Below are 11,664 nucleotides of genomic sequence, written 5' to 3' on the forward strand. Positions count from 1 at the left end.
TCAATATAGTATCAGTGTCAGAGGTCTAAAATTCGAACCTTCATGGAAGCAATTAAATAAAAAATTATAACTGGTTCTTATTTTCATATCTAAGGTATGAGAAAACCTAATATAAAAATAAATGTTAAAATATAAGTGAATTATCTATCTTTTATTAATAAACTTATTGATGCATGCAACTTAATACTGATAAAAAACACATAGTGCATAATTATTTTAAAAAGAAAAAGAATCACAACATTCACTCTTAATATCACGAAATTACCACATTATCGAAAAAAGAAATAAATCTAAACCACTCAATACTATAAACATCTAACGGTCTAGATTAAACTAAAGAGATTATATCAAATCCGATTAATAAATAGCTAAATTCAAAAATCAAAAAGTCCATATCAAACACGACTAATAAATACTTAAATTATGAATTAAAATTTATAAAAGATTAGCAGATCAATTACATACGGTTTGGGAAGCAAAATATCTAAATAAAGAGTCCAAATATAATAAAATTAATAATTATTATAATTAGGATTAAAATAGAAAAAATAAAGATCCATACCAAACAATCTTATAAAAAATCAAAATATTATAAAATTAAGTACCTAAATAAAGAGTCCATCTACAATACAATAAATCAATAACGAAATTCATAATAAGAAAAATTCAAAATTCTTACTAAGATGATAGATTAAGAAACACCATATAGCTCAAAATCGTCGCATCAAGTAGATAAGAGAAACTTATTCTGATTTTGCTTGAGTTGCCTACACTTAACTTACAATTTTGATAGTTGATAAAAACATATACGAAATTAAATCAATATGTGTACGCTATTCAAGTACACGTTTAGAGCATAAATAATTTTTTTTACAAATATAATTTTTATTTTTTCTTCTAATTTTATATGTTTGTAAATTAATAACACTAACCTCGTAAAACTAAAAGACTATTTTTTAATTAAAGATTATTATGATAAAATATTATAACGGGACTAGCCCCGTTAGTAGGGACCAACTTGCTAGTACCACTTATGCTTAAGAAAAAATAGCTAATGCTAAGTTCCCAGCTAGCATTATCATCTTACAGGAGTTACGGAAACAGTTCCAACAGCATAGAAATTCAGATTAGCATTGCCATCAGCATAAAAGCCACATTGACAGAGTGCCTTTCACAAGGAGACCTCGACCGCTGCAGGAGGGGTCAGTAAATTCGCCGGGGGCGGCATCTCCTTAAAGGTGGCTCCCTTCTTCTCCATCGGGCCTAATGCCTTCTCTCGGATCTTCTCCAGCTTCTCCATGGCTTTCTTTTTGTTTTCGAGCCTCGAAGTTTTAGCTTCAGCAGGGCTGGCCACCAGGAACGCTGCCAACACGGCAGACAACATGAATGACAGGGTGTCTCTGCGGGCCATGTGGTTTCTGAGCATTGTTCCTTGGACATTGGTTGACTGCATTAATCAGAGCAGAGAACAATATTGAGGCATGGTTCAACTGATGTCAATTAGGGCCTACTTTCCTACAGAGTTTTAGTACAAGAGTTTAGTACACGCATACAAATTCCGCTTGCATACTCTAGGATTAGATTCTGAAATCTGAATCTACATGTTCTAGATGAGAACTCAGAGAGATACAGTTCATGTTATCGAGTGAATTTAGTTCATCAACACCAACCTAACACCCAAGCTTCGAGAATTTAGTCGTAGCTTGTCCAAGTGGATGGGCAAAGTAGCAGAAGTATACCGACAAGCAACAATACACGAAGGAAATTAAAACAGCCCGTGCTTGCCCAGACTTCCCGTGAAGAGTTCATTCACCACAACAGCATCCGCAAACGGAAGCTGCCTTATCTGAATCCATCACTCAACTCGTAGTTTAACTGAATCTAGATTTACATCGCAACTACGGGTACTGATTTCACGTCTCCTTATCTGAAGGAGTAGCCAAGATAAAATAACAAAGAATCAGTACAGGGAATTCACTTGACGGCGAAAAAAAATGTCAGGCCTTGTTTGCTGACAATGGCCTTCTAGCATGTTCGACTCGCCCACCCAAAACCAACCTGGCTCGATCCCTGCTGAAGTGCGTCTGTCGCCCCTTCTGCGCACAAAACTCCGCTGAAGCTTGCGAGCTACAATTACAATCATATGCGCTAGGCTGCAGCTCACCCGGCACATACAAAAGAGACCTCACTTTGAAGGTTCTTATGATTTATGAACCTGATCTCCTAATCTATCAATCCACCCCTGCCCGTGCTAACCAGATTTATGATTTCGGAGTTTCTTGGCTGATTCTAGAAGCCGTAGAGCACAAATGATTCAAGGGACAACTATTCTGGAGAGTGGAAGCAGTTCCAAAGCAAATCGAAGGACAGGAGCGATAATAGATAGTTAGCCAAAGTACTCCATACCTGGTTGTATTTGCAGCTAACGGCAGCCATTCGCGGCCTTCTGCCGGCGCAACCATTTCTCGCCGGAAGGAGAGGGATTGGAGACAGCTGCAGAGACGCCATGGCCATCATTGTTGCCAGATGCGAACTGACGAAGGTGGTAGTGCCGTAGAAGAAAGGTGCTTTTCCTCGCTTTCTCGACCCTTCCGTTCCAAGTAGTTCCGCTCGTCGACAAAAGCAGTGGGGCAAGATGTCAAGGGCTCGTTGGAGCACAGGGAGCCTTTCGAGAGGTGTGCTTCCGTACATTTATAAAAAAGCTAAATTTGCATTCCTACTCAAGTTTGCTTCAAATTTGTGCCTTTTATTTTTTCAAGAAAATATTTGGTACAAACGCGCAAACAACAAATACTGTCTATCTAATAATCCGTATTCAGAATACGACTGATCATCAAAATAAGAGGGGATGATTTGCATAAAACCTTCCTACAGCTACAAAATATCATAAAATAACTTTTCACTTGTGGTATAGTGGGCTCAACACAATCTTCAAATGAAGATTGGATGAAAGACATTCACTTTTATATATTTACAACTATTTACTAGTTTACACTAAATACTTTCTATTATTTTAAGAGAGACTAGGATGCATCTCTTCTGAACCCAAGCAAAACCCCAGTGGGGCCACGTTGTGGCCAGGCCGACGGAAAGGCTAAGAGCGTGTTAGATTGTATATAAAAAGGCTGACCAAATATTGATCATGGCTAAAGACGGAGTAATATCAAATTTTGATTAAAAAAATAGCGTTTGGTTTGTGACCAAATTGATATTAGGATAGTACCAAAATTAAGTCTAGAATGGACGTTTTGATTGAAGCAATGCTAAAAAATGTAAAAGATGTGAGTATGACATGTATGATTATTTAACTATTTTTTTTAAATATCAAAATATAGTCAATATGAGTCTTAATTTGTAGATATAATTGTAAGGAACACAACGGTTCAAACAGATTAAAAAAACAGATATATGGTTTAGCGAATAATATGATTTTAAACTTACTAATTTCAAATGGAACTCATTTAATGTAGCCACTCACATGCTGACACATCAGCGTTGTGCTACCGTGCAGTCCAGCCAAATCCGGGCGAGCAAAATGGTGGTTCTGGAATTCGTCCGCTCTTCTGTTGATTGTAGATGGGCGAGTCAAAAAAATTTAAGGTAGAGTTAAAAATTTATTCATAAACTAAACAGATATCAAATCATTCAGACACAGCCAAATTTTACTTAAACCAAACACGCCCCATGTCCTCTCATGCCTTTGAAACCCTTCCTAGACCCAACCCGTCAAGCCTGTCAGGTCCCGAGTAAATTTGAGGTTGGATCGGGTTGCCTGGTATTTTGTACATTTTTAAAAATAAAAATATTTTTGAGTTTAGATTTGAAATGTTAACTATAATAGACGAATCTCTACAATATAAAATACGAGTTGGTTCTCGCGTCATCTATTCTCTTACTCTCATTTCATATAATAAAAATTCATAAAATTTGAATAATTTATCAACTCTTACCATTTACTCTCATCTTCTAGCTTCCCGGTTACCGGCTCGGATATGTGACCCATTTTATTAATATAATAAAAATTAATTAATTAATTAAAAGAGAAATTAGCAGATAATCTTCTTATTCTTTTTCAGATCTCACCTGAAATCAAACTACAGCATCGCTCCCGGCGTATTCATTCAGTAACGCTTCCACGATACATCCATATCTTTATACTTTGAGTTTATGCTTGATATTACCGTACCCAATATTTATATTTTTCGTTATAACATCCGGCACTTAGCTAGTTTGTTTTAGTTCTCTATATAATCCATGTGCATAAGCTGTTGTAAGCCTGTACCAATATCTACTAAAAGACTATTAGTACTTTTTTTCTTCCAAGAACACACATCCATCCCCGATCGAGTTTATTTTAGAAAGTTGTATTCTCCCCGTTTATTGATCCATCCTCGTTAACAAAGCTCGTCATCCTGGTTAGGATGCCATTGGCCACAAACTTGGCAAAGACAGCGATGTTAGGTGGCGTAGGTGGCTAGCAGGAGCAAAGGCAGACACCAAACAAGAGGGGAAGTGGGAGGACTCATGTAGCGGTTCCCTTTGCGTATCCTAATAGAGCTATCATACATTTGAAAATGCATTTGCGATTTAGTTTTTTTTTCGGGATTTGCTGGCTTTTTTTGCCTCAAGTCTCTCCCAAGATCATGATTCTAACACAACTCTTAGAGCATGTATCCATACGATTTTCACACAAATCTCATGTAGATTTTATAAGTTTGGTTTTGTACGAATGATGTAACATTTTTCCGTGTTTTTACTTGTCTCGATTCAAAGACTACTCTAGTGACGTCATTGACATTTCTAGTGGCTTGTACGTACCATGTTCGTTCCGTAATACGGTAAGTCATGTTTGTCATTTTACTTCCATTTTCATTTACTTATTATCGATAATTTATTATAGCAATTTTGATTTTATATTTTTTAATGAAAAGTTATAGATACTAAAACTTTCGTATTATTAAATTTAACATGAAATATACTTTATTAGTATTGTATACTTTTAAGTATTCATAATTATTTTAAAATGTACGGTTAAAATTATTACAGTAAATTATTGGTGGCAAGTAAAAAAAACAGAGATAGGACTCATTTTCAGCTAGTCGTATCTTACTATTTTCGGCTCAAAAATATTCAAAATGTGGCCATTCATTGTAAATTTTAGTTTAGCAAGAATTTATTTCACCAGATAAAGTTTAGTTCTCCAGCAGTACAGACTATTTAAGTCCTAAATGCGTAATTAGCAATTAGTAGCACGAGTTACTATACCTGCGTAGTTGACTGGTGAGTGATGCATTTTAATTAAAATAAAATGTCGTTCCTAAATTTCATCATGTCAGGTGCCAAACGGTCCACCAAAACACTGCCAACTGGGCACTAGCTCCCCTTCAAATAGCCTTCCCAATTCTCATCCCACACTAATCCAAGAAGCCAGCGCTGCATTGCACATTTGCACTTGCATCGCACCCAGCCTTCTTCACGCCATGTTCGATGCCGTGTCCGTCCTCCTCTCCTCCCTTGCTCGGCGGCCGGTGCCCCGTCGCCGCGGAAAGAGTATCACGTCCTCTGCTTTCATAACCAGACGGCCATTCTTCCCCTGCGGCGCTGGCCATCGCGACGTCAGTGCCAGCCCCTTCGCCAAGCCCAGGACGCTGAGGAGGCTGAAGCCCAGAAGGATCGGCGAGCGGAAGGGCGGGCGAGACGACGGCAACGGCGACCTCCTGGACGGCGACGAGCCGTGCGTGTGGCGGCGGACAATACTGCTGGGCCGGAGGTGCCAGCCGCTGGAGTTCACCGGGGCCATACACTACGACAGCGAGGGGCAGCGGCTGTGGCAGCCCCGCACGACGCCGCTGCTGACGAGCCCCATCCATTCTTCCGAGCTCGGCTACATGGATCGCGCATAAGTGGATCGACACCTTGCCACACCTACTACGCGATGAGAAAACAGATGGATGACGAAGTTCTCCGTTCGTGACTTCATTTTTTACCCTTCTGTTCTAGAATTTGGGCGAGGCCGTTTCTGTATCTGCTCGTCCTGTGTGATCGAATCCATCTTGTTCTGTTCTCGTGGAACAAAGAAATCGGCATTTTTTAGTCAAAGGTAATCTAAGAAATTTATCACTCTCATCATGTATCGTGTAAGATTTTGGTAGATGGGTGATGAATCCGTTTCCAAAACAAAAGATTTGGTAGATGAGAAGTTGTTCAACTATTTGCCACTCACGTTTTGGACGCATGCATACTAGTGGTACCTCTCACTTCCGCTTTCGTTGTTAGTCGCGCTAAGATGTGACACAACACACAAGCAAGCATAAGATCCATGTTTAGATATTTCTAACTATATTCTCTTTACTTTATTTTATTTTATTTTTATTTTTTTTTGTTTTTATTTATTTATTTTCTCTTATCTCCAACAACTTTCATTTGAAGAAATTCGTGATGAGAATAAAAGAGAATTCTCGTCTGGAAAAGGACTCTATGGCCTTACCATAGTAGCCGGTAGGTGCGTGAAATCCATGACTACCAATATGTAAATTCAGTAATGCATTAGAGCTTCTAATTGCTTGAGGGAGGCAGGACACGAGATGAATATTAGCCGTTCGATGAAGTCGAATGCAGTTTAAGTTGCATTAAGAATGTTTCTTCTTCTTCTTTTAATTTCGATTGGCCCCACATTAGTGGTGTGGTGTCATTAGAGATACTAGTGGTCCGGTGCACAGAACAGTAGCTCATTCAGATTGCAAAGCTAATACCTACAGAGGATATGGAATTCGAGACCTAAACGGCTGTATTAGTACGTGTCATGTTATAAATAAATTCAGACTCCAAATGTATGAGATCATTATAAATTAGATTCAAAACTTCAAATGTATAAGATCAGATCTTACAGGATTATTTTTCAGAGCTCAGATAAAACTATCCAGTTCCAGCTTAAACACAACAGCTACATCGACACGTATGAACACAGAGGACCAGCCTAAAACGTGCGCCGACGCCGAGACGCACGCATCGGCCCACGGCCACGGCCTACGCCCCGGGCGCGGCGTCCTTCACCCGGCCGTGCGGGCGCGGGTACCCGCCGTGCTCGCGCGCGTAGGCGTCGTAGTATCCCCTCACGCGGCTCGCCACGTCCACCACCGTGCTCCGGGAGTCGTCCACGGGCTCCAACCGGTGCGCGTCCACCGGGTGCCGCCCCGTGAAGTACCGGTACGCCCACGTGCCCGCGGCGGCCGCGGCCACGCCTGCGCAGCAGGCGAGGAGCGAGGCGGGCCCCGTCAGGAAGACCACGACCGCCACGGGCGCCCAGAGCGGGACGGTGAGGAGCACGAGCGGACTGAGGAGGACGAGCGCGGCGAGCGCGCCCGTGAGCGTGACCCCCGCGAGGACGAGGAGGGCCGTCAGGGTTACGGCCAGCGCTAGGAAGCCGAGCAGCTGGGTGGAGCTGGGGACGTGGGGTTGGGCCCGTCCGAGGAGCGAGTGGTGGTCTGTCGTCGACGTTTGGCCGCGCCGCGAGGGACGGGGCAAGGCTGCGCCTGCGCGCGGGCCGGGCGGCGGCCGGTCTGCCATGGCGAGGAGGCGGAAGGTGAGGATTTGTTGGTCGCTGGGTGGTGGCGGGCTGGGGTTAAGTGCGAGGGCTCGGAGCGACGGGTGGCGGCGCCCGCAGTGCTGCGTGGCATGCGTGGCGACATGTGGCGCCGAGGATACTTCTGAAGAAGGATTTGCAGCGGAAGAAGGATTGGCAACGCGTACAAAGCACTTCAAATGATGGAAAGGTACAGAAAAACGAGGTAAAAGCAGAGCGTGTGTTACCGTGTTCTTCTTTTGTATTACACGATTTCATGGGCATTTAAATGTTTGTTTTCTATCACTCGAGTCGAAATCAAAATCTGTTAATTTACATGTTCTTTTTTAAAAAAAAAAAATACTCTGGTAATTTACAGGTTGTTTGTTTGTTCCATCAGCGTGCCGTCTTCTTAGCTCATCAGAAGTATCCAAGCTCTCAGCAGTGAATCCTCCTGCAAACTGAGATCGAGACAATGAGAACACTGCTGAACTGCGATAAACTCTCTGATGAACCTGAAAGGCAAACCAGACGCCCTGATGGAGCAAGACCTCTCTTGGTATCAGCCGTACTGCGTTCTTGTAAGAAATTGTACACACGCTTCTCTCTTCTCTGTTCTGCAAAGAAACAGAGGAACCTGATTCTGGTCTGTCCGTCAGTGGCAGAATCCAGCCCCAACCGACCATGAGGAAGACGTACTTTTTAAAAGAGGGAGAACGTCTTGCTGAGCGCCGCGTCACGGTGAAGCCCACGATCATCGACGAACGATGAGATCCGCTTCTCTAGTTGCAGAAGCCCCTGGTACTTGGCAGCCGCGTCTCTTAATGCGTCTGCCCTCTTCTCCGGCCAGTCGAAGTGCTTGAGGACCGCTTGCTCATCAACCTGCAGAAGATGGAATGCAAGCATGCAACGTATGTTCCATCCAAAAGTCAATCGATGGTAGAGCAATGAGCGGATTGCTGCTCACCAAGGGGGAGAGCTCTTCGTCCAGCCAGGCCACGCCACGAACGCGACGTCGTCTTCGATGTTGGCGAGGTCCGGACGAAGTCCCCTGGGTGTCTACATCAGCTTGCACCTGCAACACCGTGTGTGGATGGATAATTCTGTAGCAAGTATGCACAGGGTTTCAAAATTCAACGGTAACCAAGTAAAAATCGTGATAACTGGTCATCTCGATCTGACTCAGTTTCAGAAACCGAACAGTAACTGAATATGAATTAAAAAATTCAAAAAAAATAAAATAAAATTTCAAAAAACATCTTTAAAAAAACTAGACACAATTCTAAGACCTTATGTGAAATAAATTTCAAAAATAATATCATTTGCATCATATTTTATAGGGAGGAAGTTTAAAAAAATAAAAAAAGTTGAAGCGTGCGGCTCAGTTATTAACTCATATTAAGGAAAAGTTTAACATGCAAATATATATTTTTTGTGTAGAATGTATCTTAAGAGGATCTTTAAAATTGATTTCACTTTATTTAGAGTCTTATTAATTTCTCTATAATTTTTATAAAGATCACAAGCATAAAGTGAATATGTTAAGAAACAGCACTGTAATTAACTTTTTCATGTCTACTATTATTTTTCCTACGTCAATCATAGTATAAATAAACTAATAAAAGTGGTTTCACTAATTTTTGAGGTGTGATGGGTCAGTTATGAATTAATCAAGTCGCAACATATTTACACAATCTTGCATGCTACAATAACTAATACATGAGTTTATGTATTTTTAAAAGACATAGGATCATGTAAGAAGACTAACAAAATTAGTTTCATGATTTTTGATTAGCAAAGAGTAAACTATGAATTTAACTTGGTTTAACAAATACATTTTCTCACAGAAAATTTTGAACTTTTTTATGAGTATAAATAATTTTATCATGTACATCATGTTACAAGGAAACCAACAAAAAAAAATTCACTTGATTTGAAGCTCATACAAATTAGTTATTGATTTTACAAATTGACATAATTTTTAGGTTTTTTTTGAACTTCACTGAAAATCGAGAAAACCGCTCGATAAATCGAGAAAACCGAGCGGTTACCGACAATGCGGAAAATTCGAGAAAACCGCTCGATAAATCGTAAAAACCGCTCGGTAACTGGTCCAATTCGACTGGTTACCGAGCGGCTAAAATTACGATTTTCTCCTAAATTTCAAATTTATTCAAATGAATTTTATCCGAATTTTTTTAAATTCGAGCGGTTACCGCGGTAATTGCGATTTTTCGGTTACTGCCGGAGCTCAGTAACCGAGCTTCGATTGGTAACTTAAACCTTGGTATGCACACGTTCCTCAGTATTCCTGAAGGAGGAGAACGATTTACTCAACGTCACGAGATGGGGAGCAAGGTTTTATTTACTGGTAAATAAAATTTATCAAGGTCATCGATAAATATGATATATTAGAATCAAATTCAAATAAATTTTAAAAATTTAAAAAAAATCGTCATGAATTTACTAGAAATTGTCTCTGATCAATTAATAACCATAAATAGGGATGAAAACGGAAACGATATATATCGGTTTTCTGGGGCTCATTTTTGAAGAGTTCCGACCGTAGAAGTTGGAAATGATATACCGAAGAAATAGAAATGGAAATGGTATTACGTCTCGGAAATGGAAATAGAAATGATTTTGGGCTCTTCCGATCGTTTCCGGGTTTTTCTATATTTAGCCAGTAATTATCATATTTTAAGCCCGTTAATTACGTTTTTCACTCTCATATCTGAAGGCCCATATCCACAAATAGCCCAACCCATATAAATCTATGTCAAGTCTAAACTATTATATGTCTATGTTAATTCTAAACTAAAAACTATATGTAATATGTCTATCTTGTTGGATGTTAGCATGTTGCGATGTTATGGTATCTGGTTGTATACTTCAGTATTGGTGTGTTTGTTTGGTCTGTCATAAGTCGAACGTGTATGGTATTATTACTTAAGTTAAACATTTGATATTATTCTCATAGTGTGTTTGTGTGTAATCATCGATCAATTGACTTGATCCTATACATGGTGCATGGGCGTGATTGTGAGTAGCGTTACGCCGGTGTTTATCATTCTATAATTTCAATTCCCAATCGATACAGGCTTGTTTCCGTTCCGACAATATCGTTATCGATGTTTCCGTAATATCGACGCCGTATTCGTTTCCGGCACTATCGTTTTCGATTTCGCTTTCGAGAAAAAATATGAAAGTGGAAATGGTGAAAGCTTCTTCCAATCGTTTCCGACCGTTTTCATCCCTAACCATAAATTGCATATCACAACAAAGAAATAAGATAATATCGTAAATCCTTATGACATTAGATATATTCATTATACCAAAGTAACAAAGTCACACTAAATACATAGTCCTTTGGCATGGTTGAGAAAAAAATTAATACAGTCCCAGATGTTATATTTTTGAACTTTAGAGCACATATCATCAACAAAGTACAAAATGAACAGCCATATTCCATTAAACTAGGCGAATTCACCACGTGTTGCTGTGGGAATTTTTTTTGGGGGGGGGGGGGGCAATTTTGTTAACAGTGTTTGCATACTGAAGGTACTAGATAAAATAAATCAATATAATGACATAAATGGATAAAACAAAGAAAGATAAATTGCTTTGGATGAAAATAAAAGAGAACTAATGAGATCAGCAACACATATGCTAAAGATGTATAACATAGTATATTGTAGTATCATAAAATGCAGAATTGCAGCTTTATAGGAAACAATGTATGTGCCTTAAACTCATATGGCATTTTCAACTCATGTAAATAAAACTCTTGAGTAGGTTGCAGAATGCTAAAGATGTATAACATAGTATACTGTAATATCATAAAATGCAGAATTACAGATTTATAGGGAACAATGTATGGGCCTTAAAGTCATATGGCATTTTCAATTCCTGTAAATAAAACTCTTGAGCAAGTTGTAGTTGCTTTCTCTGTTTGCTTCAGTTGGCATTATTCTGCCATGAGAGACAAAGTAGGCTATATGTACGGCAAGCAATAGGATTTAAAACATATCAAATTGTTCTTAGGTGATGCATTCATAACAAAACATAACAGTTGTTTTGTCACAAATGAAGTATGATTGGAA

The 11,664-nt window shown here is 39.7% G+C and overlaps 3 protein-coding genes across 3 annotated transcripts; 1 reads left to right on the forward strand and 2 right to left on the reverse strand.

Annotated features, from left to right (window-relative positions):
• Positions 1-936: 936 nt before the first annotated feature.
• On the reverse strand, positions 937-2,638 carry LOC133916701 (uncharacterized). Its single transcript, XM_062360498.1, has 2 exons — positions 2,407-2,638; positions 937-1,447 (listed from the first exon to the last, which is right to left on the reverse strand). Exons 1-2 carry the CDS (start codon positions 2,515-2,517, stop codon positions 1,172-1,174), a joined length of 387 nt encoding a protein of 128 aa, XP_062216482.1. The 5' UTR covers positions 2,518-2,638; the 3' UTR covers positions 937-1,171.
• A 2,757-nt stretch (positions 2,639-5,395) lies between these two features.
• On the forward strand, positions 5,396-6,239 carry LOC133888985 (uncharacterized). The gene has a single exon (XM_062329416.1). The coding sequence runs from the start codon at positions 5,481-5,483 to the stop codon at positions 5,901-5,903; it is 423 nt and encodes a 140-aa protein (XP_062185400.1). The 5' UTR covers positions 5,396-5,480; the 3' UTR covers positions 5,904-6,239.
• Positions 6,240-6,820: 581 nt separating this feature from the next.
• On the reverse strand, positions 6,821-7,758 carry LOC133888995 (oleosin-like). The gene has a single exon (XM_062329426.1). It carries the CDS (start codon positions 7,564-7,566, stop codon positions 7,027-7,029), a length of 540 nt encoding a protein of 179 aa, XP_062185410.1. The 5' UTR covers positions 7,567-7,758; the 3' UTR covers positions 6,821-7,026.
• Positions 7,759-11,664: the final 3,906 nt, after the last annotated feature.

This window comes from Phragmites australis, chromosome 1 (assembly GCF_958298935.1).
Source record: "Phragmites australis chromosome 1, lpPhrAust1.1, whole genome shotgun sequence".
Taxonomy (NCBI): domain Eukaryota; kingdom Viridiplantae; phylum Streptophyta; class Magnoliopsida; order Poales; family Poaceae; genus Phragmites; species Phragmites australis.